The sequence below is a fragment of the Mobula birostris genome, chromosome 27 (assembly GCF_030028105.1).
Source record: "Mobula birostris isolate sMobBir1 chromosome 27, sMobBir1.hap1, whole genome shotgun sequence".
Lineage (NCBI taxonomy): Eukaryota > Metazoa > Chordata > Chondrichthyes > Myliobatiformes > Myliobatidae > Mobula > Mobula birostris.
In genome coordinates, this window is record NC_092396.1 from 28,945,048 (window position 1) to 28,972,953 (window position 27,906).

At 40.6% G+C, this 27,906-nt stretch overlaps 1 protein-coding gene across 8 annotated transcripts in view; it reads right to left on the reverse strand.

The window, feature by feature from the left end:
• LOC140188694 (rho guanine nucleotide exchange factor 10-like protein) overlaps window positions 1-27,906 on the reverse strand; it is a 196,256-nt gene that overhangs the window by 104,819 nt on the left and 63,531 nt on the right. For 7 of the 8 annotated variants that reach the window (XR_011883355.1, XM_072245226.1, XM_072245221.1 and 4 more), the window contains exon 6: window positions 14,099-14,190. The exons of the other annotated variant lie outside the window; for it this stretch is intronic. Coding sequence is in view for 6 of the 7 variants with exons in the window: in XM_072245226.1 (XP_072101327.1) it covers window positions 14,099-14,190 (92 nt within the window). In the remaining variant the exon portion in view is untranslated. The remainder of the gene's footprint in view (window positions 1-14,098; window positions 14,191-27,906) is intronic. 8 annotated transcript variants of the gene reach the window in all.

A 27,906-nucleotide genomic window follows, 5' to 3' on the forward strand; every position in this document is an offset into this window, starting at 1 on the left:
ATTTGCACTAAATGGCATGTACACAAAATATGGGATCACAAAACCACAGGTTGATGCTCATCTCATGCCTGAAAGAAATTAGCTGAAGGCAGCAATCTCTCTATTAATCTATGATCAGCACTCTCACTTCACGAGGTTGCCGAGTGGGCATTCTGGGTGCAGTGGTGGGGCCACTGACCACATAAATTAGATATAATCAATAGCCTTCCTTGTCATTCTACCTCCAAACTTACTGTCATTTTCAGAATTTTCTTTACTTGCACTATCAAAAAAATGCAATTACGATGGGGGAGGAGGGGGCAAGTACAAGAGCAACATGGGAATATGAGGAACCCGAATAACAGCGGGAGGACATGTGAACAGCCAATATCATTAGCAACACACAAAGAGTGGAACCCAAGGAAAGAACCACAAAAGGTGACACAGCAAATGCTTCAGCCCACAACTCCAGAAACCCGTGCAAGATGCTGATCTCGAATGTTTCTGCATGGGGTGTTGTCACTGTGAACAAAGTCACTGGAGAGACCCTGACGGTAGAGGATATTGAAGTGTTTTATTCAGCAAAGATGAGCAACAGGCATCATATTGAGGCACTCCTGGAAGAAGAGGCTTGCCTGACCCATTATTACATGATGGTTTTATTGCTAAAGATCAAAGGTAGATCAAAAGCAGAACAATCCTGTAGTTACAATGCATCTACAATGCTTCCTTTGAATTACATACAGTTTTCAAACACCTCCTTCTTCGCACCCACACTTCAGACACCTAAAATGAAATGTTAATTCCCACTGACTCTCAGCTGTATTCATGCATATGCAGGCATCTGAGGTGTAGTTGGACTGGGCTGCATTTTAAATTCAAACTGCAATCCACATTCAAAACTGAAGATCAGTTCATGGCGAAATTAATATTTGCTGTATACCCTAACTCTAGTATATGCCCTAACATTAAAATTAAACATTTAAAATTAAAAATGTGAATTTCAATATAAACTGGAAAACTAAGCTCAGTATAAAGAAAGATCTGGGGGATAATAAAGAAAGGAGTAAGGGGCACAAAGAGAGAAGGCAAGAGAATAGATCAATAGTCAACAAAAAAATCAAACTTATAATCATAACATTTTTATCAAAAGATAGGACTGTCTAGGGACTAAAAGGCAATCTGTTTGAAGAAGTAGTGGGCGTGACAGTGACACTGGAAGAATCATTTATATCTGTCTTCATAAGGAAATCGAGGACTCCAAATGTAGCGATAATGCAGGTGACCTTAAACTGGATCAAAATGTATTTTTTTATAATTAAAAATTTGGCATTGCACAAGTTAGAAAAGTTTTCCCAAATTGGCACTGTGCAAGTGAGAGAAGGTACACATTGGGTGTGATGCACCCTAGATAACAGGAGGTCTGGTCACATCTTCCAAAGGTTATTTGTAAAGGCTTGTTTAAAGCAGGAATGCAAGACTAGGCTGGTGTATCTGAAGAGAGTTGAACAGTCCCTGAAATACATTTTGAAGTCAGTGAAACTTAAGAGTACCTTTCCAGCTATCATCCAGCTGCATGGATCAGCAATAGAGCAATGCAGTATTTAAAGCTTCAGCTCCCTGTTCATTCCAACAACTCAATAAGATCTACCTTCTAACAGTTCTGTACTAACCATTCATCCTTTGACATGACAGTTCTGAAAGCACCAAATGATTCATCTATTGCCATGTCTCTGTTAATCAGCCTCCTGACAATTACTCTCTGGAAAGAAATTGTTATATCCTGTGCAATACCTGACACATGCATCAGTCTACTTAAAGACAGAAAGTTTGCTAATGAAGCTCAATCTAGTGTTCTCTCTTATAACAATGCTGTAGTCCACATAGGATCAGTCAACAGATACACTCCCAGGAGGCCAGAGACTGTAGTGCCACTTTCAGCCAAGCTTAGCACCAACTTTTGGACTTCTGCCCTCTTCCACGACTCAAGTAGGGAGAGTGATTATTTGCAGCCTCTCCACTTCATTAACATGGGAATGCAGCCCTGAACCAATACCAGGTTAAGTTTGTATCAATACAGGGCCTATTGAAATGAACAGAGATATCTACTGCTGGAAGAAACATAACAAAAAGTTTGTTCAATTGTTTTAAAGTGTGTGGATCTTTAATTTATAAAGCTTATAATAATTTCAACATTAGTTTTTGGTAGATCCTGAATGATTGCAATTGCCAAATAATCAATTAAAACAGAAACAAAAAGTATCAGAGATCTTGAATGGAATGGGCAGTAGTTCTGATCCAACACATAAAAGTTGCTGATCCAATGTGTTTTTCAGCATTTTCTGTTTTTGTTTCAGGCTTCCATGATCTGCATTTCTAAAAAATGTTCATTTAATTTAAACAATAAGTTTAGCAGCAAGGATAGCTTATTGGAGAAAGGGTGGAGGGAAAACAGGGTACAGGCCTCACCACAGATTGTACCAGTCTTGCTCTTGTGGCCATCTCTTCACATTAGGAGTGCTGATGGCTGATCTATGCCTCACCATTGTTCAGGGAGTTGAGCAGACAATTTCTGCTGCTGCTGGAGAACCAGCTAACAATTGGCGCTCTCCCGTCTGGTGAAAGGCAGAAATTGCTACAAAAGGATCAGTTATGAATAACATTACACTGGAGTTGAATTCCCAAACCAGTGATGTGTATTGAGGCACCCTGTGCAAATTGTGGGTGTGCTCATTGCTGGGAAGGTAGTCCAGGTTGCTGGGTAACCCCTTTCACATTGTTGCAAATCAGATCCTCCAAAAGACAGAAGAGTGTGAGCATCCTTCTGTGGAGCCCCTTGGGCATTTATACAGTTGGAGATGCTTGAGCAGCGTTACTGGAAAGTGAAGGCTACCACCATACATTTGAAACACAAAGCATTTATTAGAGATCGCTTTCCAAGCGTCCAAAGCACCATTATTCTCCCTCTTTTAAACCCGTCTCCTATCTTGGCTATCTTCTACACGCTAGGATAAACATTGAACCCACTGCCATTATCTGATATTCTCTCCACAAATTATCTTTATCTGATTTTCCAATGGATTCTAAGTACTTTTGCTCCTTTGTTCTGAATTTGCCTAAAATGGATAATAATCTTTATCCTATCTCTACCAGCAAAAGTCTTATTAGCACAGCAAGGTGGTTAGTTGGCCACTGTAAATTTCTCCTCATGTAGGTAAGTGGCAGAATCTGGGAAGAGAGAATGGAAATGTTTGCAAATGCACCAGGATGAGAAGAAGTGATGGGTGCTTGACTGTTGACATGGACTTGGTGGGCCAAGGCCTTCATTCAATTCAAAGATCTTTATCTGGATACACACTCCCCCCCCCACCCCACCCAATGAAGAGTTCCTACTCTCTGCTCTATCCGAAATTCTGTGATTCAGTACTCCTTGAGTGCACTACTACCGACAGAACTTGGCCTAACCAAGATTCATCATCAACTTTAAATCCTTTGCTTTGCCTTTCTGGTCTAATCTCTAGCAGTGATCCATGGCACAGTGAAATTCCTAATCAACCTCAGAATTTGCTTCAGTACATGTAACAACTTATCCATTTCTACTCTCCTGTCTCCATTTAGCTTCTCAGCCGCATCAAATCTTCCAACCTCCTTAAACCGTTCAAAACTTATCAGCATATGTTAATTTGTGCCAGGTCTCATCACCCCTAAGCTAACTGACCTAACTCTCCACTGAAACAGCATGACAATATTAAAATCATCAGCCTCATATACAAATTCCTCCAAGGGCTATCCTTCCCAATTTCTGATTTCCCTCGGCTCTACCACCCACTGAGATCTCTGCACTCTTCCAAGTTAGATCTGATGCTCAATAGATTATTCGTAATCTTTCATCAGTGGCTGTCCCTTTTGTTCTCTCCAACACTGAATTTCCCTCTCTAAGCCTGTCCATTCCTCCATCTCTTTCTTCCTTGCACTCCTTAATGTTTTCAGTCATCAGCTTTGATGCGCATCAAAATTTGTTGGTTACTCCTTGGGCATATTTACCATAATACAGTGCCACATTCATGTATATTGTTGTCCAAGCATTCAAAAAGAATTTGCCAAGAAGCCTTTTTATTCACTTCTTACTCCATTTTATTTAACTTGCTGATCTGTACTAAAAGTGTGTACTTCTGTGGGGTTCTCCACATCAACAGTCCTAAAACTACCAGTGTTTGTGTCCACACCAAGGTGAAGCTGTACCAGAGCTGTGTTCTTTCCACACCCTTGTATGGGTCAGAACGCTGGCGCATGACAGAGAACCATCTTGCCAGGCTGTCGTAATTCCACACCATGAGCCTCTGGAAGATCCTCCGTATTTTCTGGCCAAGAAAGATCTCCAACCACACCCTATTCCTTTAGTGTCACCAAGTAGACATGGCTACAATCATCCTGAGGCAACATTAGAGATGGATTGGGCACGCGATGAGAAGAGAACATCATCATTAAGATAGCATTTCACTGAACCCTGAGGGACAGAGGAAATATGGGAGACCATAGGTAACTTGGTACCATACTGTAGAGGCAGAAATGAGGACCCTCAACCACACACTGGGGCACAATAGAGAAGACAGTCAAGGACAGACAGAGATGGAGGACCTTCATTGCTGCTCTAAAAGTCAGTGGTATAAAAGGCAGTAACTACAATCATTTGGCATTATATCTCCAATTCCCCCCACCCATAAAAACACAAACAACTGTGATTAGAGCAGAAATCTCTGAGGTCATTTGAGGTCAACTTCTCTCCTATTTCTTGTTCCACAACCGTTTTCAGTCCCTTACAACTGTTATAGCATTTTGTGATCCCTTATACAAGGCCTTCCTGCCTCTCAATCTAAATAGTGCTGCCCTGATCTAAATCACAAGATATAAAGCAGGAAACAGCTTCCATATTTTTGGCAATTTCAGTTTCATTGGGATTGAGAGGAAAAATAATTTGGAAAACTGTTTGGTGCTATGCCTCTTTCATGCAAATAACCTTGATGTCTGCCAACTGCGGTAAAGCTAGAAACAGGCATGTGGCTCAACTTTGCCAGAAAGCAGAGGATGAATGCCTTAAATTTTCACCCCGTATCTTCACCATTAGAAATCATCCTACGAACCGACTTCCGGGTCACCAAGGGAATGGCGGCATAAGGAAAAGGTCTCTCGGCCAAAAAGAAGGTAAACTGCCCCAAAATCGAATTTAGACGAATACTTAATATTGTATAACTATATTAATATTAATAATTATATGTCTAAGAACAAGATTAAAAAGTCCGCTCCGAAGGCTGATAAACATAAAGAGACGCAGCAAGGCGACGGGCCTAGCTCCCCCACGGCAAGCCAGGACAGAGAGAATGAGGGGGAATCAGTGACTCTGGCTTTGATTCTCGGAGAGATTCGCGAGTTCCGACAAGATAACAACGAACAGCTGGAGGATATTAAAGGAGAAATAGTAAAAACTAACTTGCGGATAGATGAAGCCGAAGCGAGGATTGTTGGAATTGAAGAGAAGCTACAAAATGCCGAGGAAGTGACAGCAGAAATGCTAAAGCTGCAAGAGCAGCTCCAGTGGAAGCTCATAGACCAAGAAAGCCGCTCAAGAAGGGAAAATGTGAGGATCTACGGAGTTCCCGAAGGAACTGAAGGTAAACCCGGATTGATGACTCCCTTCGTGGAGAAGCTGCTTAGAGAGAACCTTGATATACCGGCCACAAAAGACCTACAGATAGAAAGGGCTCACCGCGCGTTGGCACCACAGCCTCCGGCAGGCGCCCAGCCCAGATCGATTCTGGTCAGATTTCTCAGTTACAGAACGAAGGAAGAGGTGCTTAAAAGGGCATGGCAAAAGAAAGGTTTCATGTGGAACAACTGTAAAATCAGTTTAGACCACGACTACGCACCAGGGATCCTTGCCAGACGGAAGGAATATGCGGAAACATGGAGGGTCCTTAAGGAAAACAACATCAGATTTCAGACCGTGTATCCAGCTCGGCTGAGAGTCTTTTACGACGAAGGGTCAAAAACTTACGCTACGGTGGAGGAGGCAACGTCGGACTTGGCGGACCGGGGACTACCTATTAAAGTTATCACCCAACCGGAGTCGCTACTGGAGAGGATTCGGCAGAAGTCGTGGCAGTCAGTGGGGCGAGGACGCTCCACACGAACCAGAGTTTCAAACTACAAGGAAAAGCTGCAAATATTCAGACGCGAATGTACAGAGAATACAGACTAATTAAGAGAAATGACTGAAAAGAGCAATTCGGACTTAAAGGTAAAATGAAAGCTGGTATCTGAAAATAAACTAGACGGAATAACGAATGATAGCAATATGGTCGAGACATAAATAGGGGAAAATTCTCTATGATTATTCAAACTGCTGAGGGCCCTCTAACACAGGGTGAAGATAGAGGTTATCCCTCTGAACTGAGGCGGGTCGGTGCTCAGGCCTCACTCTGGGAAGTCGGGAAAAATGTTCAAATGTTATACGTTCAAAAATGTCTAGGGTGTGGTTATATGTTTTGGTTTACTGTTGAGAAGGGATTGTTTACTGTTTGGTTAGAAAAGGAGAGTTTTTTTCTACTTGAGAAAAATGCAAATTGAATCGGTAAAAGTAATTTCCTATAATGTTAATGGGGTTTTGAATCCAATTAAAAGAAATAAGATTATGTCTAAATTGAAAAAAGAGAGGGCACAAATAGCTTTCCTCCAGGAAACACATATGAGCCAATCTGAACATGGAAAATTAAAAAGAATGGGCTTTAAGCATGTATTTTATTCATCATATAAATTGAGCCACAAAAGAGGGGTAGCTACTTTAATATCAAGTACTCTTAATTATGAACATATTTCAGAGACTAAAGACAAAGATGGAAGATTTGTAAAAATTACAGGAAGAATAGAAGGTACAGAAATAACACTGCTGAATGTTTATGCTCCTCCAGGTAGTGAATGGTCATTTTATAGACACATTTTTGACCTAACGGTCAGTTCTCAAGGGGTAGTAATTTGTGGAGGGGATTTTAATATTAGATTAAATCCTATATTAGATTCTTCAAGAATAGTTACTCAGAATAAACCTCTGACTCGGAAGATGAATTTATTGATGGAGGAGTTGGGAATTATAGATGTGTGGAGGGAATTACACCCCACTAGTCAAGATTATACACATTACTCTTTCCTTCATACAGCGTATTCAAGGATAGACTATTTCTTTATCTCTAATACAGATAGACTCAGGATAAAAAACTGTAATACTGCAACAATTGATCTGTGGAATCATAGCCCAGTCTCTCTGTCTCTAATCCTGGAAAGGAAAATGAGGAAAACCCTATGGAGGTTAAATTCACACATACTCAATAACCCGAAAGTAATGGAGAGATTAAGGGGAGAAATCAAAGAATACCTAGACCTTAATGACACGGGAGAAACATCACCAGTGACCTTATGGGATACATTGAAAGCTGTACTGAGAGGGAAAATTATTTCCATTACCATTCACATGAAAAAAATCAATGCACAAAAATTAGCAGACCTTCAAGGAAAATTAAAACAACTTCAAGTTGTAGATAGCAACAAAAGTAATTCAAATTTAAAACAGGAAATTAGGAAATTGCAAAGTGAAATTGACAATATTTATACGTTGGAAACTCAAAGAAATTTTCTTTACCTGAGACAAAAGAATTATGAAGTAGGAGGTAAATCAGCTAGATTATTAGCATATAAGTTACGAAAACAACAAGCAGACAATACAATTCATAAAATAAAGAATCCAAAGACAAGGGAAAATTCAAGAGAGTTTTGAAACATATTATCGAGAGCTGTACTCCCAACCACGGGCCTCCAATGAGCCCTATATAGACAGTTTATTGAATTCATTAGATCTACCTAAACTTACAGATTTACAAAATGAAAGTCTATTAGAACCAGTAACTGCCAAAGAACTGAATGTGGCCATCTCTAGGTTAAAGGCTGGAAAGTCCTCGGGTTCAGATGGGTTTACCTCAGAGTGGTACAAATCGCTGAAGTCACAGTTAGCCCCATTACTACTTAACACCTTTAATTGGATCTTACAGAGAAGAGAAACTCCACCTTCCTGGAGAGAAGCGATTATTTCAGTTATTCCTAAAGAGGGTAAAGATAAACTAGAATGTGGCAATTAGTGTTCTTAATTTAGATTACAAACTATTTACATCTATATTAGCGCGCAGATTGAAAAAGCTCTTACCTGGCCTAATCCACTTAGACCAGACTGGATTTATTCAACAAAGACAAACACAGGACAACATAAGGAGAACTCTACACATATTAGAACAGGTTAATAAGAACGAGACAGAGACAATGGTAGTAGGATTAGACGCTGAGAAAGCTTTTGGTTCGGTTAGTTGGGCATTCCTATACAGAGTGTTAGGAAGATTCGGCTTTCAAGAAAAGTTTATTAAAGTAATTCAGACTCTATATGACAGCCCTACAGCTCCAATTAAGATAAATGGGGACCTCTCTGACTCCTTTATTTTAGAGAGAGGCACTAGACAGTGATGCCCAATTCCTCCTCTCCTTTTTGCGCTATATATTGAACCGCTTGCCCAATCTATCTGAGTGAACCAGAAAAATCATTTATAGGATTGATTACATTGTTGGATGACTTTGGGAAAATATCAGGTTATAAAATAAATGTAAAGAAAACGCAGGTTATGTCCCTAAATCATACACCATCCAAAAAATTGCAGGATACATATGATCTTAAGTGGGAAGCTAAATCATTAAAATATTTAGGAATAACCCTGCCGAAGGATCTTTCAACGCTGTCACAGGTAAATTATGGACCATTAATCTCAGAGATAAAAGCAGATATGCATAGATGGAATCTTATTCCCTTTTTAAGTTTAAATTCAAGGATAAATACTATAAAAATGAATATCCTTCCTCGGTTACTGTATCTTTTCCGTACTTTACCTGTGGAGGTGGATGATAATCAATTCAGAGAATGGGACAAATGGATTTCCCGCTTCATTTGGCAAGGAAAGAAACCTAGAATTTGATATAACACCTTACAGTTAGGGAAGGAAGGAGGAGGTATGGTTCTTCCTTGCCTGAGAAATTATTTTTATGCCTCACAGATAATCCCTCTGTTATATTGGTGTAATAGGGAATATAAGGCTAGATGGAAGGAAATAGAATTTGGATTGGTTGACAGTTTTCCTCTACAGGCCTCAATAGCTGACAAAGGATTGATGGCCCAGTTGGAAAAATTTTAAAACAGTTGGATAAATCTTACATTAAAAGTATGGCAGAAGGTGGTTAATTCATGTGGAATTAATAACATGCTAAAACTCTTCAGATGGTGTGCATATGATACCGAATTCCTTCCCAACAGGGGAGATAAAAGATTTGAATTATGGATAAAGAAAGGTCTTACAACCTACCTCTCATTTATACATAAAAGAGTATTACAAAGTTTCCAAATCCTGCAGGACAAACATGGCCTAGAACACAATGATTTTTTTTTAGGTACCTTCAAGTACGAAATTATGTTAATCAGAGTTGTAGATATACAGACCTATCAACAGTAGAATTAGAATTTTTCAAGATTCTTAATTCGGCTTGCGGTTCAATACCTAGTAAATCAGTTTCTCGATTATATAATGCACTCTCCCATGCTAAAAATGTAAACACATTGTATATTAAAGAGAAGTGGGAGAAAGAAGCAGGGTTGGTACTTTCAGAGGAGGCTTGGGGGAAAATATGCAGCTTTCAGTGGTCTTCGACTAATTCTTTGTCTTGGAAAGAACATTGTTGGAAACATATTATAAGATACTTCAAGACCCCATATCAGGAAAAATATAAAGATACAAACGTGACGTGTTGGAGAAGGTGCGTCTCCAAGGAGGCAAATCATTTCCATATTTTCTGGGATTGTCCTAAATTAAGTCTATATTGGGAAGGTATTCATAGAACATTACTCAAGGTACTTAGGACCCAGATACCTCTGAACTTTGAGATGCTCTATTTGGGGCATGTATTGTTTCTTGAACAGAAGAAAGATATAAAGTTGCTGCAGGCCCTTTTAGCGGCAAGTAAGAAATCAATCACTAGAAAGTGGCTAAATCCAATACCACCTACATTAGAAGATTGGCACGAAATTATCTCGGAAATATTTAAAATGGAAAAGTTGACTTACTCCCTGAGAACTCAAAAAGAAAAATTTTATCAAATCTGGAATAAATGGATTGAATATATATCCCCAATGCGAGCAGACTTTAGATGAAACTCCTAATGATTTATACTGCTCTTCTCATCAACACAGTAATATTACTAATGTAAGCACCCCTACTCTAAATGTTTACTGTTTTTGTTTTTTTTTGGAAAATAGAGAATTAATACAAGGAAAGGAAAAGATTTGGGTAAGGGATAAAAAATGATAAAATTAAGTAAATAAGTACATAGGGATCGGATAATTATGTTTGGGGGCAGGAGCAAGCAAGAACAAGTTAGGATATAAACACCTACAATGGTTGTTACATAGGCTTACATACAACATTTTGGACCAGAAGAAGTGATCCAGAAGAGATATATGGAAACTATTACTAATCCACCATTATTACTACTTTTCTTAGCAATTAATACCATTACTTAGCCTAATAGATTAGAATTTCCACTGTACATAATTATTTATTTAAGTGTCTAATTTCTTTTTATATCATCTCAATGTGTACTTAAGAATGTATAAATAATTATAGTTTTATACATATAAAAAAATGGAAAAGGTTATACATGTGAAAAAAGTACATGATACTTGTGAATTCCTTATTCAAATAAAAATAAAAAATGTAAAAAAAAAGAAATCATCCTACAAGTGAACACCCCAGAGGGAATGAGACAGATAATTCCAAATCATCTGGAAGAACACTGCAAGTTTCAGAGTCGCCATGCAATTCTGAAAATTAAGAGGAAATCTCCCTTGCGCCACCGTAGATCACTGGACCCGAACAAAAACACAAACTCACTACTGTCATTGCCTCAAGTTTCTGATTAGCATGGGATGTGCGTGCTCTTTTGTCCAAAGAATGCTTCATTTGTAGAAAGACTGATGTTCCTTGTCTCAAATTGTTTGGAGTCTTCTTTACAGATGCCTGTTTTCATCCTAGTGTTCTCAAATGGGAAGTGGTTTCAAGCTTTTGTTCTAAAGAACCAATTTTTCAAAGTTACTTATCAAAACTTGATGAGCAAAGCAAATTTGAGCACAGGGGATGTGCCAAGAGTTCTTTTGCCATAACTATTCATTTCCAATCCTTCCATTTCCTTTATTTTATATTTAGCAACTCAATTGCAAAACTAGTTTTCCCCAGAGGTTAAAACAAGAACAGTCTCATCAAGGGCTTACTTATATGAAACCACAATGGAATCACCAAACGCAACCCAGGAGACAGCAGGGAGATATCCCACTTAATGGGGGAGAACAGCCTAAAAACAGCACAGCACAGTTAACCATTGTGTGGCATACTGATAACCATTTGGGCCACAGACCCACTTCTGTCCAAGGCCTCAGATGCCACTGAGCTACCATTACCCTGTCTTCTGTGAACAGTAGGAAGTGCCCCATCAAATTTCTGGACATTGTAGACATCCCAGAAATAGTCGTTATTGCACTTCCTCTATCCAAAGTGTTTCTTCCAATTGCGTGGTTCTGAAATTAGCTGTATTATGCCAGTAGAAGTGAACGAAGTGAAGTAACCGATTCAATGCATCGGTTAGAAATTGGCCAGAGATTATACTATGACAGCACAGTAATAAATTGAGGTTAAGTTCACTGTTGTAGTTTGCAATCTAATTTTCAGTGCAGAGGGATTTATAGGGCATTATAGGCAAGGTTCCTGACTGATCCATTAGTACAGACAGACAGACTGAATCATGAAATGTGATCCAGAAAATACAAGAAAAAATCCTTTATTTCAGTTCAAAGCCGGTTAATTAAGTGGCCATGTCCCTGGTTACCTTGATATGCCCCTTGGTTAATATCTTGCTGATTTCAACATATCAAGGGAAATATCCTGGATGCAATAAGTTTAAAATTCAGCAACAGCAAGACCCCAGTACTTAAACTTCCATCTGTTATAATCAGAGCATTGCAAAAAAAAAAAGCAAAAAGATACTTCTTTGATTTACTTTTAACTACTTTTAACCTTTTGCTGGTTAAAATCTTTTCAGTTCAGTCCATGCATTGGGCTTCCAGTCTCCTGATTCATTCAGATGAAAGCTTGATTCCTACTCTATTACGCATTAGCTGTCCATAGTCTGAGTAACAGCTGGGCATGGAAACTGGCAAACAAAATCTGCCTCTGTAGATTAAGTTTAGCATTGACATACTGCATGGTCAAAAATTCCACTGATCGCATTTCCTGGGCTTTGGACACTGGGGGGAAGAACCAGCTGAGAAGGATAACAGAGGCTACTAGTTACCAGAGTATCATATCCGCAGATGGATCAGCACTACCATGAGGGTCAAACAGAAAATTACCTTTTTTGGCAAGGTAAAGGAAACATGCTGCAGAGATCCCAATCAGTTACTGAGTGGACCAACAGGAGGCAATGACTCCCAAAAAGACATGGTAATGATCCTCAAGGATAATTTTTGTAATAATATTGAAGAAATTTTGTGTAAATAATTGTTGATGGCCATAATGATTTGAGGGGGTTTGAGGAGAAAAAAATCACTTCACTGGAGTGGTGGGGATCTGGAATCCACTACCTAGAAATAGCAACAGACATCAGCTTTCATTCTCCTCCTCTCCTTTCTTCCATAGTTCACTGCCCTCTCTTATTAGATGCTTTCTTCTTCAGCACTTTATGTCTTCCACCTCTCCCCTCCCAGCTTCTTACTCCCAACACAAAGGTTTGGCAAGACTAATAAAGAGTTTACTATTAACACAACTTGTTTAATATAATTGTCCCAACCACTCTGCATTTATCCCATTCTTAAAGGGACAACAGATGCAGAACACTAGAGTTGCTGAAAGTGAAATACACACAGAAAATGGTCCTGCAGAAAACACTCAACAAATTGGAAATGATCAAGCTAAATTATTAACTCTGTGCCTCACTCCACAAATGTTACCTGACCTACTCAGTATTTTCCAGTTTATTTGCATAAAATAATTGTATAATCTTTCAAAATCATTTTTTTTAGATGCAGGTGCTGATGGCAATGCCAGAATTTACTGCTCATCCCCGATTTCCCTTGACTACTGCTCTCTTTCAGCTGGAGGTACTTCCACAGAGCTGTTTGGGAGGGAGCTCCCTACTTTAAACCCAGCAATACTTTAAGAACAGTAATATACAGTATTTCCAAGTCAGGATGGAATGCGACGTGGAAGGAATCCTTTGGTAATGATGCTCCCACGAACCTGGTGCCCTTATCCTTGGTAGTAGTAGTCACAGGTGTGTGAGGTACTGTTGGAGTGGCCCAAATTGGTAACATTTTGAGGATGGTACGCATTGCTTCCACAATGGACCAGCAGTGGATGGAATAAAAATGCTTAGGATTGTGAATAGGGTGCTGATCAACTCACCTGGTTCACCCTTGCACTTATTAAACGGTTGTTAGAGCTGCACTTACTCAGGCAATTCAAGAGTATTAAATCATATTGACAGCTTTGAGTGGTCTGGATGAGTTATGTGTACAGGATACCCAGCCTTTGACCTCCTCTGTAACCAAAATACAGGTGTGGTGTTTCTGATCAATAATTATCTAAATATCAATAGTGAAGGTCTCATTGATCGACTACGAAGGGCAGACAGGTAACATCATTTTAAGGGCAAGAACATGTGGAAGGTTCAAAGTTAGTATCTATCACTAGATGAGGATACAGAAGAACTCGATATTAAACCAGAGGTGACGGTCCTTCACCCTTTAAAAATACAGACCCTGCAAGCTTCTTAATACAAAGCCTAGCCATTTCTTAACAAACAGATTTTTTTTTTAATGCAACCAGCATCTCACGTGTTCTGACCCAGTGGACTGTCACTATCTGGTGCTGTTAAATCTACTGTTTAAATAAACAATGCACATTGAATGCAAGTACACACTAGGGCATCTTACTGTTATACAAGAGAGTTTCACTCCCGGATTCATCTTTGATGTCAGCCTCATAACTGCTGGTAGATTCATTGCACGGGGCAGTGGAAAGACTCCTGGGGACAAAAGTCAAAAGGGACAATGCATAAGACAATAATCAATCTTAGACTGCAGGTAGTAATCAAATTATCACATGGGGTGAATACAGAATTCTATTTATTATATATAGCACAATCCTACATGTCCAGGGTGCAGGAGAATGCTCAAACAACTAACAAAACAGATTATCTAGTCATTATTACATGGCATCTAAATGCAAATTAGCATGACTGCACTGCAAACAGAGCTCATTCGACGTAGAACGTCCTGCTGTTAGGTGCTACTACTTTACTCAAATGACACTCTGCATGAGAGTCTGGAGAAAGAGTTCAGCACAGTGGGTCATTCCATGATTAGTAGCCATTTTTGTTCTCCCCCTAAAACAAAAACAGAAACTGCTGAAAGTACAAAGCAGGTCAAATGGCATCTGTGGGAAGAGGAAGAGTGAATATTTCAAGCTAATATTATTCCAGTGTTTTCAGCTTTTAATTTAGATTTCCAGCATGTGCCGTTTTTTTTTGTTTTGATTACTTGCACCCAATGACTTTACAAGCTCTCTTACAGATTACAAACTGTTGCTAAGGGGAAATGCAGCTAATCTTGGGAGCTCTGATACCTTCATTTATGTTGTACTCTACTTCCTGCTAAGATCAGCCAATTTGATATAATCAGTGATCAGACCTGGACCTTCTGGTACCAGAATTATAAATATCTATTAAGCCACAATTTCAACTTGTAAATCGTAAAACTGTCATTAGACCTAATGGCATGAATACAGAACATAGAACACTATGACACAGTATAGGCCCTCCGTCTTTTAGCCTGCTCTAAGATCAATCCAACCCTTCCCTCCTACATAACCCTTCACTTTTCTATCTATATGTCTATCTAAGAATTTCTTAAATGACCCTAATGTATCTGGCTCTACCACAACCCCTGGCAGGATGTTCCACACTCCATGTAAAGAACTTACCTCTGACATCCCCTACACTTTCCTCCAATCACCTTAAAATTATGTCGTCTGGTATTAGCCAATTTCACTTGGGGAAAAGTTCTCTGGCTATCCACTCTGCCTATGCCTCCTATCACCTCCAAGTCACCTCTCATCCTCCCCTGCTCCAAAGAGAAAAACCCTAGCTCACTCAGCCTATCGTCATGAGACATCCTCTCTACCCAGGCAACAAACTGGTAAATCTTCTCTGCATCCTCTCTGAAGCAACGGCATCCTTCCTATAATGAGGCAACCAGAACTGAACACAATATTCCTGGTGTGGTCTAACCAGGGATTTAGAACTGCAACATCACCTCACAGCTCTGGAACTCAATCCCCCGACTAGTGATGGTCAACATACCATACCTTAATCACCCTATCAACTTGTGCGGCAACCTTGAGGGACCTATGGACATGGACCCCGAGATCCCTCTGTTCCTCTATGCTGCAAAGAATCCTGCCATTAAGCATTTACCCTGCCTTCAAAATTGACCTTTCAAATTGAGTCAAACTTCTCGGGGTTGAACTCCATCGGTCATTTCTCAGCCCAGCACTTCATTCTGTCAACGTCCTGTTGCAACCTACAACGATCCACACCATTCACAGCTCCAGCAACCTGAAAGTCATCTGCAAACTTACTAGCCCACGGACTGCACAGTATTATTGTGCCTTAAAGTAAGTGCAACTTAGTTGAACAATACTATGCAGTCGTTTACTAGCTTAAATTAGTCCCACTGGCTTGCTATTATTATTCATTTGCTTTGTGGAAAGAGGCTACATAATGACTGCTTTTCAGAAATGTCAGTTCACAAAGTGCCTGGGATATTGCAAGAAAAAAGATATGACTAGATTTTATAAGATTGTATGTGCTGTGGTCTTCTGAGAGAGCAGTGTTTGGGCAGCTTTCAGTGGTTCACACACCCACCGTTGCAGTTCACCTGAAACTCATGAATAATCTTGACAATGGTGTGATAAAACACAGGTTCTAAAATCTGTAATAAAAATAATAAATATTGTCAGTTCTCAGCATGCTCAGCAGCACGTATGGAGAGATAAAAACACGTTAGCCCAGTGATAACTCATTGTACATGAGAACTGGAGCTGTATCGGCTAAAACATGTAACACATTTACTCCAACCATAGCAGAACTGCTCATACCCTTTTGAATTCAAGAGATCGCCAAGGCTGTGGGAGGCTCAAGTCAAGTCACTTAAAGCAGCAAAGAGATGGTTCACACAATGGAAAACAGTGACCACCAAAAGCTTCTGGAAATAAATCTGCCACATAAATCTTAGATCAATATTCTATTTAATCAAATATTCAATGGCAAGATTTACTGGGGGGGGGGGGGACTGTGAACATGTGTGTTTGATATGTGAAAATGAAGCATGCCGTCAGAATAGAAAGAGCCTACAGTGTTTTGAGATGTCAAGACATCTGTGTGCATAAGTGTAAAATACTCACAGGGATGATATGTGAGTAGAACAAAATGTTAGGGAAGATAACTATGTTTTTGATTATTGCCTGGGAAACTAAATACACAAGTAGGAAAGCTATGCTTTGGTTGTCCAGACATTGGTGAGACCATATCTAGAATATTAGTCTTGTTACATAATGATGAATGTTAACTTTGACAAACTTCTCCAGATGTATTGCGGAGAGTATATTGACTGGCTGCATCACAGCCTAGAATGGAAAGACCAATGCCCTTCAATGGAAAATCCTATAAAAAGTAATGGATACAGCCCAGACTATCACAGGTAAAGTCCTTTCAACCATTGAACACATCTACCTGAAATACTGTCACAGGAAAGCAGCATGCAACATCAGGGATTCCCACCACCCAGGTCATGCTCCCTTCCTGCTTCTGCCATCAGGAAGAAGGTACAGGAGCCTCAAAACTCTCACCACCATGTTCAGGAACAGTTATTGTCCCTCAACCATCAGGCTGTTGAACCACAGGGAATAACTTCACTCAACTTCACTTGCCCCATCACCAAAAGGTCCTCACAACCAATGGCCTCACTTTCAGGAACTCTTCGTCTCATGTTCTTGGTATTTATTGTTTATTTATTATCATGTCTTCTTTTTGTATTTGCACAGCTTGTTGTCTTCTGACTCTAGCTGAACGCCCTAGTTGAGCGGTCTTTCATCGATTCTGTTATGGTTATTATTCTACAGCTTTATTAAGTATGTCCACAGGAAAACAAACCCCAAGATTGAATATGGTAACATAATGTACTTTGGTAATAAATTTACTTTGAACTTTAATGCTTTGGTAGCAGTACAGAAAAGATTTTCTAGACTGCTACTAAAAATGGGTAGGTTATCTTACCAGGAAAAAAAAGGTTGTAGCCAGTGGTGCTTCAAAGAGCAAGAGCAGATTTGATTGGAACACACAGGATCCTAAACCATCTTGACCGGATAGCTGCAGAGATATGTTGTCACGAGGGGGTTGAGAACTAGGTAGAGATGAGGTAAAGTTCTCTCCCTCGCACAAGGAGAATCTTTGGAAAATTCTTCTTAAAACAGTAGTGGAAATAGAGTCTTTGAATACTTTTAAGGCAGAGCTGGATGAGAATCTTGATAAAGCAGGTGAAAAGTTACTCTGGGTAGACTGGAATGCTGTTGAAATTACTGTCTGCTCAATCTTGATCATTGAATGCTACAGACTGCCTAAAGGACCCAGCAGCCTACTCGTACTTCCGATTCATATGTTCCCCATTCTGTACATAAGGTATATTTTTTTTTAAAAAAGAGTAAGATTAGTGAACCAGGCAGTGGCCCAGGTTAATGAGCCTGCCATTTACATTCAAATCTACCAGTCACTTAACTCAACAGCTAACCCATTCTCACACAATTTTATAATCCCAGTCACACAAAGAGCTCCTGATCCCCCAGGGGCCCATTAATAGTACCTAAGGCCTCAATAAAGTTTGCACTGAAAGGACCTCAACTAAAATGACCATTGGCACATTACTGGTACAACATATTTCCCACTTTTGGGGAAACATCACAATGTTTCAGCCAAAGTCTTCAGGATGCTAGACTTGCTTTTAACATGCAAGAGGAAAAAGCACAACCAGTCAATAATGTTTGCTGTAGCTCACAGATTCAATCAAATCTTTTGATAACAGGGCTTTAAAGTTAGAATTAAAAAGATAAATGTCTCATCAGTCAAATAAAACAAGTGCTTGACACTGAAAAACTGACCAGATGAGAGAAAGCAGGTAAGGTGCAGAGTGAACTCATAGGTTGGGATATCCAGCACACCCCTCTTCATACCTCAGCAGGAGCTGATCTGCCTTGGGAAACCAGGAAAGATTATTAGAATTTGTTCGTCCTGGCAGTGCAGTTTGCACCAGTCATCTCTACTATGACAGAAAATAAATCGTACAACACTGCTAGAGGCCATTCTGCCTATTGTGCTTGTGCTGGCAGATCGATCCTAGTTCATTGCACTTGCATCCATTTCTGCTGGGTACGTGCCTGACCTGCTACTGAACCTGCAAACACAATCCTTCCATGCAATATAATGTAGATCACAATAACTTGTTGTTCCATAAAATTTCCGATTCATTTGCCTCTTCTGTTTATTCCCAAGCTCTCACTCATGGAATTAGCTGCCTTAAAATCCTGTGCATGAAACTGGCCTGGCAGCAGGTCACTAACGACCACTTCATCCACGTGCCCCACTCCTGTAAAGTACAATTGTGCCCAAGGCTCAGAACAGAATGTATGGCAAGCTTCTCTTTACTTACAGCCATGATCACATTGGTTCTTAGCTTTCCACTCAAGCTGTCCAGCTCCTTGGAGAACAATCTCAGCTTGCTTTAATCTTTAATAGAACTGCAGTCTATCATTCCGCCTCTGGATAATTACAGTCCAATTGGAGCATTAAGTTAGATACCTTTCTGCAAATGTTGATTGATACTGTGTCATGCAGCTCCTAACAGCTAAAAGTATAGAATAGCATGGAAGCAATCAATATCAGCAATCCATTGAATTGGTTTCTAAATTGTTGTCAGGTAGCACCTGTGGAGAAAAAGACAGAAGCAACATTGAAGATCGGCCATCCTTCAACAGAACTCTGTCCCTCCTCCTCAGAAGCAGCCTGACATGCTGAAGATTGCCAGCATTTATTTCAGACTCGCAGTTCTTGCTTTAGTATTGATAAGGGTGAAGCTTAGTGCTGTACTGCACCATCTGGGAAATGCAGAAGATACAGGGTATTATTTTCACTCCTGCTTGTTGTCAAATGGCTAGCCACCCCCCACAGCAAATATTAATATTTTGATCCAAAATACGAATAACTGTACTCGGCTATGCTTCAGTAGAGAAGCTTACAAATGCTCACCAGAAGGGCTAACAGGCAGAGAACGAGGCAGTGTGTCAAGAACGAGGCACTGTGTCAAGAGCAGTTAGTACCCAAACATAAAGGATCAGAGGGAAGTTGGATTGTCCGAAATCCTGTACTCAGAAGGGTTAATTTTCATTCTTTCAAGACGATTGAACTACAGTAAATTTAAAATGGGGAATGCATTTACAGTAATGAAATTAAAAGAGGAAAATATGAAGGGTTTCATCTTTTAACTTTTACTCTACTAAATTTGACCCCCCCTACACTAATTTGATTGTATTTGTAATAAAGTACGTGATCAGCAGAATATTCAGGATTTGATCCACTCCACTGCAGAGCCTCAGTTCCTGATAATTATAACCACTGAAAGAGATTAGGAAATAATACCAACACTTACCTGCTGTGGGCCTGATTCAGGAAGGATCATGCACCTTTAAGATCCACTTCCTGCTCTCTCATGTACACGACACATTTTCTCATCTCGTCCACTAACCCCTTCTTGAGAGGGGATCTCTCTTTTCAAATCCCTTCCATGAATCGAGCGGAACAGACTGCCTTAATGTGACTGAACTAAACTAAAAGGAGTGGAGGTTCCTCTGTTTTCCCTGTTGCTGGGGCGGGGCTGAACTTGCAGTGAAATGAGACATGCCTGGGACTCAAAAGGTGCATGCAGATTATTCACATTCTCCCTTAATATTAACTCTTAATTATCACATTTTCCTAATCAAATACGAGTATAGAATTTACCATAATTATCCCCCTCTTAAATAATACAGTGGAAGACCTGAGAACAAGGAAGAAGGAGCAAAGGAAAAATGCTGGGTTTATCAGGAAAAATCAGATCATGCGGAGGAGCTGGGAGATCACAGGGGTTAGAGAGTGGATTGTGGGGGGGGGGGGAAGGGGAGGAAGAGCAAAGAGATGTGTTGAATGAGTGCCACAAACACTCCCCTCACCCAGACACCGAGCAAAAGGATCTTCCAGTCAGGGTCCGTGAGGTTAAGACCGTGTTGTCCTGCAAGTCCCCTAGGACGGACTTGTCTAAGTTTCCCTGCACTGGAGAATGACGGGATCAAGTGTACCCCGACATAGAAATCATTTCCATGTTACAGTTGGGCTGTTTTGGCTCTCAAATGATTGATGCCATTTAATTTGGAAATCATCTCAAACCCAATTTGCTCCAGGCTGTACCAATTATCAGCCTCTTAAGGCGGACAAAACAAAACAGTTTGCCATCTTATCACACTCCCTGACCAACCAGATGGTGTGCGCAGTAGTTAGTTCCACAGGACAGGTAAATGGGGTAACTTCAAACACATCTATCTAGATGAGCTGGGACCCCTTAGTGGAACCTCCCCACCACACCAACCCCCTCCCCCTTTAAAACCATGCAGCTACAGAGCAAACAGTACCATGAAAACCTGGTAAGGTTGCGAGTGACCGACAGTCAAGGTTTGTTTCAGCATGACGTACTTTCTTTCAGAGGCATTCCAAGCATACACTGAACTAGGACTGGTGTTGATTGATGAACACACATTGCAGAAAATCTCATCTGCACAAGCAGAATTCTCCACAGAAAGTGCCCAGCCCAATTTCCAGACTCAATGCAGAAAGTTAGTCAACCATAGTGTAAGAAAATCCACGTAACCAGAACAGAAGCTGCATTGAAAAAGGCAGTACCATGTAATCAAATATCTACACAAACAATATAACATAGAAGGAGCTTCCTTTTTCATCTGAAACCTACAAGTATCTGAGAGCAATGTGATGCATCATTTTCACTATAGCAACAGTTGCTCACAAAGAATCATGGAACACTTCTACTTCCCTCAATTTTAATGGAAATTTGTCATTTTTCCCCAAAAACTAGCAATTGTACCAACATTAACTCAATTTTACCTCATTTATAAAAAGGTGATGAATATTAAAATTTGTCACCAAGTCAACAATGAAACAAGATCAAAGGTAAGCAGTTGTTAAAATCTGAAATAAAAGTAATTACTGCAGGTAGCGACTGTGGAGATGTTTCAAGTTGATTGCCTGCGGCCAGTACCAGAAGACAAAGAGCTCAGAGGAAGTGAGCATGGAAAAACTACAAGACAATCACAAATTTGCCCTGAAATTGGGACCACTTAAGAATCAACCAGATAGCTTTGGTCTGGAGTCACAAATTGTCCCAGATGAGTCAAGTACAGCAGATCTTCATCCTTGTGGAATATTAGTGAACCAGCAATTCAGCAGTGTTCGAGCTATCATTCCGTACACCAATTATTTTTCTCTGATACAGGCTTTCTTTTAATTATTTTAATATAAATTATCCGGCAGCATTGGTAAGACTCAATGTGTCTAGAATGCAGACCTCCCTCTGAGTAGGAATCTAGGGACTGAGGGAAACAGAAAAATCAGACTCAGGTGCCCTGGGTCTGGTGATACAAAATAGGTGTTACCAGGAATGAACACCACCCTCATGGCCATGAATGAATAGAAGATCCCGATCCCAAATATTAGAACATGACCTAACTCCATTCACTCCACAATGTTAGCCCATACTGCTACATTATCAATAGGAGTTGTGATTAATATCTGATGTTATTTGAGTGGACACATGGCCAATTGGTTAAGGCATTGGACTAGCGATCTGAAGGTCATGAGTTCGAGCCCCAGCTGAGGCTGCGTGTTGTGTCCTTGAGCAAGGCACTTAACCACACAGTGCTCTGCAACGACACTGGTACCAAGCTGTATCGGCCCTTGCCCTTCCCTTGGGCAACATCTGTGTCGTGGAGAGGGGAGACTTGCAGCATGGGCAACTGCCTGTCTTCCATACAACCTTGCCCAGGCCTGCGCCCTGGAGAGTGAAGACTTTCCAGGCACACATCCATGGTCTCGCAAGACTAACGGATGCCTTTATTTATATTTGAGTCAATGTTTAGAAAAATGCAAGGCCTGAATAAAAGGCAGAGGTTCTATACAAGACCAAATGCAAGTAAATGGGACCGGTATAGTTAAGTACAATGGTTGCCATTGCCACGATGGGCCAAAATGCCTGCTTTGGCACTGCAGGACTATGATTGTTTCTCAAGCTCATACTGAAGCCTCATTGGAACAGTGATAGAGATCAAAGTCTGAAAAGTTACAGGAACCAACAGTCAGAGCTCAGCATCAGATGCGCAGGTACAACACAGCTCACCCCGAAGACTGGTTGCCTCACTTAGAGGGAGACAATCAGGAGATTCACTGACAGAAAACAGGTTGGCAGAAGTACAAGTGGAAGCCAAAGTACATGGATGGAAAAGGCTTAGAGAGATGTAGGCCAAATGGCCAGCTCAGGTAGGAAACCTGGTTGGTATGGATTGGGTGAACAGCCTGTTTATGTGCTCTATAAATGTATGGCACTAGGACTCTGAGTGAAAATCATTTAACCATCGATAAATTTGGTGATGATAGAATCATCGTTGGCAGAATTTCAGCTGGTGACGAAAGGCTGTACAGGAGCCAGATATACCAGTTAGTTGAGTGGTGTCATAGCAACTACCTTGCACTCAACATCAGCAAGACCATGGAGCTGATTGTGGGCCTCAGGAAGAGTAAAATGAGGGAACACACACCAGTCCTCATAGAAGGATCAGAAATGCAGAGAGTGAGCAATTTCAAATTCCTAGGTATCAATATCTCTAACGACCTAACCTGATGCAGCTATAAAGAAGGCAAGACAGCACTTATATTCCATTAGAAGTTTGAGGAGATTTGGTTTGTCAACTAAAATACTTGAAAACTTCTGCAAATGCACCGTGGAGAGCTTTCTGACTGGCTGTATCACTGTCTGGTATGGGGCGGTGTGGAGGGGGAGGAGGGGGAGGAGGGGGAGGAGGGGGAGGAGGGGGAGGAGGGGGAGGAGGGGGAGGAGGGGGAGGAGGGGGAGGAGGGGGAGGAGGGGAGGATACTGCACAAGATTGGAATAAGTTGCAGAAACTTGTAACTAGCCTCCGGAGTATCCAAGACATCTTCAAGGAGCAGTGCCTTAGGAAGGTGGCGTTCATCACTAGGGATGCCCATCACCCAGGACATGCCCTCGTCACAACGTTACCGTCGGGAAGCCTGAAGGCACTCACTTAGTTTCTTCCCCTCTACCATTCAATTTCTAAATGGACATTGAACCCATGAACACTAACTCAATACTTATTTTAACTTAACTATTTAACAGACATATATACCTTAGGTGGTTTCCAGGGCGCACGCCTGGGCAAGGTTGTACGGAAGACCAGCAGTTGCCCATGCTGCAAGTCTCCCCTCTCCACGCCACCGATGTTGTCCAAGGGAAGGGCATTAGGACCCATACAGCTTGGCACCGGTGTCGTCACAGAGCAATGTGTGGTTAAGTACCTTGCTCAAGGACACACACGCTGCCTCAGCCAAGGCTCGAACTAGCGACCTTCAAATCACTAGACAAACGCTTTAACCACTTGACCACACACCAACACATATACACATATATTTTATATATTATATATATATATATATATATTTAATGTAACTCAGTTTTTTTTATCATGTGTTTCATTGTACTGCTGCCTTAAAGTTAACAAATTTCATGACATATGTCAGTGATTTCAGATCTGATTCTGATTCTTAAAACTAAACCAAGCGAAACGTGAATCCCATGGTGGCTCCTGGATAGCACAAAAGTAGCCACCCAGGCTCCACGCCATGCATCAGAAGTGTACTTTACCCAACCCCACAGACCTCAGCTGGAATTTAACTTTGCTGGTCCATTAAGCATGACAGAACATTGCCTAGAAATAAATTGAGGTCACGTTAAGTGGACAGGGTCTGGAAATTTAGTGACTAAGTAATCTTGGATTAGAAGATCTGTAAAGTACAAAATAAATTAAAGGCCTGTTTACATTGTGGATGAAAATTTCAAATATATGGTTAAAAGAGCTGTGCCTACTGCTAAAGTTTGTTGTCCTTAAGAATATCCTGTTTTTGTAATTAAAGTTCCCAGTCTGCATAACTAAGATTATAGTTTTAGCCAAAATCCCTCATTTCAGATAGAAGATGAATGAACCACAAATCACTCTGTCTTGTTAATGGGGGATTGGATTTGCTCACTTGTCTGCCACTACATATAAACACAAACTTTCCAGAGTTCCACTTGAGTTCTCCACAATATCATGCTAAAATAAAAGATTAGCCACTTGAAGTCTAGTATTGAGCTTTATTTTAAAAACTCTCTGACAAATTGGCATAGCCGGCAGGATCCCTACAAAATGTTAGTGCACCTTTTGCGTGATCCACTTTGAGCCCCCAATTCCAGCCCATGATCAGTAGGAAAGGTGGTTCGGCAAGACCAAGTAGGAAAGACCGCAGTATCATGTGAAGTAAGGAAGTAAGGATGCGGATTGTAGCTGCATTCAAGATGTTCTCTGATTAGTGATAAGTTTAAAAAAAGGGGTGAACAGAATGAACTTTTGTTCGTGCTTGCAGCTTTCTTTTTCTCTTTGCAGGACCAGGCAAGTAGATTGAAGTAGTAATAGTAAAATTGATGAGGAATGCAGGGTAAGAGTTTCCAATACAGACAAAGAAGAAAATGAGAAAAAATGGTTGATGGTTGAATGAGTGAAGGAATCCCTGGGAGAGACGCTGGTACCACCAGGCTCCACTGTTGTTAAGATATGGCTAGAAACCGGAGATAGCAAGTAAATGATTCCTTTTACCACTGACTTGTATGGTTTGACACAAGGATGGTGGTCCTATGGGGGGGGGGGGGGGTCTTTTGATATAAAGAAAATTGAATATTTTCCCTTTCAATATTTTTATTAATATTATATAAATTGCATAAATACAAATACAAAATTCATAAGGATACAAGTAATACAAATTACATTACATTTAAATTTACGCTCTTAATTTGTGCATAATTCAGCTGTAGATTTTATCCTTACTTTCATAAGCCGTTGTGTGTTGTCTGTGCTGCTGTGCTTTACACCCTGATTTGGGGAGGCGTTGTCAGTGTGCATGTGTTTTATTAAACGACAATAAACTTGACTTGACTTGAACAAGTGGTTGGAGATAGCTAAACATCAACCTCCAAAACAAAAAAGGAGACTGACAAACGACTTCCAAACAAAAGAAAGAGGAGCCGTCTCAAGACTTGTATCTCAGCCTAAATAGTCTAAGACAGCATGATCCCAGCACAGATTCCGATCTGGATGAAGTTTTAACATTAGCAGAATCTATACAACAGAATCAAACACCCCAAGCCCCACCTTACAGTGCTGAGGAAACTAAAGCCAAGGAGCAGGAGGGGGACCAGTCTCTAGCCAGAGAATTACCCAGGAAAGATGAGCCCATTTTCAGGGTCGCTTCTGCAAGAGTGGAGGGGACTCAAAAAATGGGACATGGCTATAATTTGCACAGTGGAACAGGAAAAGGGGAGAAACAAAAAGCAGCAAAGTCAGAGTGTAGGACAAAGTGATTTTGAAGTTCCTAGAGCAATAGAGGGAGATTGGGCACAAAATAATGAGAAAAATAACATTACCAAGGAAACCTGGTTAAAGGAACAGTGTGAGGCTGCCATTGATGGGGAAGTCCGTCAGCATAGTGATTTTGTATGCAAAAATTGGGAGAAAGTATAACTGATTTTGTTTCCCGTCTCTGACACACATGCGAGTCTTCTGCTGGAATAGACTTGCAGGACAACCGTGCTCTAGTAGTACAGCAGAACAGACAAACTGTCTAGCGATGCGTATTATCTACGACAGCTTCTTCTGACATGTAAACCTTTGATGCATTTACCTTGTGCTGCCATATACACTGAAACGTCTCAGCTGAGTTACTATATAAAAAAAAGGTCCTTTCCATACTTAATAGAGCAGAAATTCTTTCTTTAAACAGACACACCTATTATGGTCCAGAGGGCATAGTCACAAAAGTGTCATTGAATAAAGAACAGAAAGAATGATTAAAAATGCCAAACTCAAACCCCTCATGTCACTATAGCCAACAACCCCTCTTGTGACTCCTAAACTACTCGGACCTAAGTTTAAGACTTTACAGGAGTTGAACCTCACTCAGTGTATATCTCTGCCTAATACTAATGCTACTCTGCAGCTTTATTCAGCTCAAGCTGGATGTATAACCTTTACCCCTTTCCCTGTTGATACAAAGTTTGATCTGCTTGCTCCTCTCTGCTCTGCCTGAGTATGCCGTACCCTTGCAGCTTTTGCAGGTGCCTCCCTCCCTGTGAGCAATACACTAAAACCATGAGGGACTCGTACATTCCACTCTGCTGCACAAAATACATTCTGTTCTACTCCGATTTTACCAATTCCAAAACCAGGTAGTGATCATGAGTGACATTTTGTACAAGACCTAATGGCTGTTAACAAGATAATTGTACCCCTTTCTCCCATAGCACCCAATACTGACTTTATCCCCTACTGTACTGTCTTCCTGCCGCATCTGAATGTTATTCTGCCTTTTTCTCCATTACGTAAGAATAACTAGTCTTTGTTTGTTTGCTTCTACATACTGTGGAAGACAGTATACTTCGACCAGGTTGCCTCAAAGGAATACTGAGAGCCCTCTGTTTGTGCCGCAGCAGTCAGATAGGATTTAAGTGCCCTCCGGTTGCAAGGGGAAAGTTGAATTTTACAATACGCCAATGCTCTGCTTACTGCCTCTCCCATTGGAGTCGATTATGAAAAAAGCAATGTCGCCTTGTTGATACACCTGGGACGTAAGGTATTCCTCAATAAACTTCCGCTTTGCCAGCCCACTGTACAGAATTTGATACACAGGCTTTCTCAAGGAACTCTGCAACTTGCTAAAGAATGAATTGCACCTATTGTTAATGCACCAGCTCCTCATGCCCGAACTGAAATGCTTTTGTTCTTGGGAATGATCAATTATTGTAGACACTGGATTCCGAAATATTGAATAATGGCTGCTCCTCTTTAACAAGCCTCCTTGCTAGCATGCCTGCCTAAATATCATGGACTCAGAAAATTAACACAGCTTTTAATGCTCCTGCGCCATTCCAATTATTTGTTAATGAATGCCAAGGGTTTGCTAGCGGTATTTCAACGCAACAACACGGGAGCCTCAGGCGACCCATTGCAAATTCGTCTGTTCAATTACCACCAGTTATGAGAGGCATGACTGGTTGTCTAAGGCTTGTCGCTGCCACTGCGGTTACGGTAGAAAAGTCCCCTTGTACAGTTTAGGTTGCCCATACAGTTTACTTTTTTTTAAATTCCACAGCTACACAGCATTTTACAGTAGTAAGTGAACAGGTTATTTGGTCATGTTGCTCTCCGAACTCAATCTTTCCTTCCAGCGTGCCCCTGCACTAAATCCCACTTCTCTTCTTCCATTAACTGA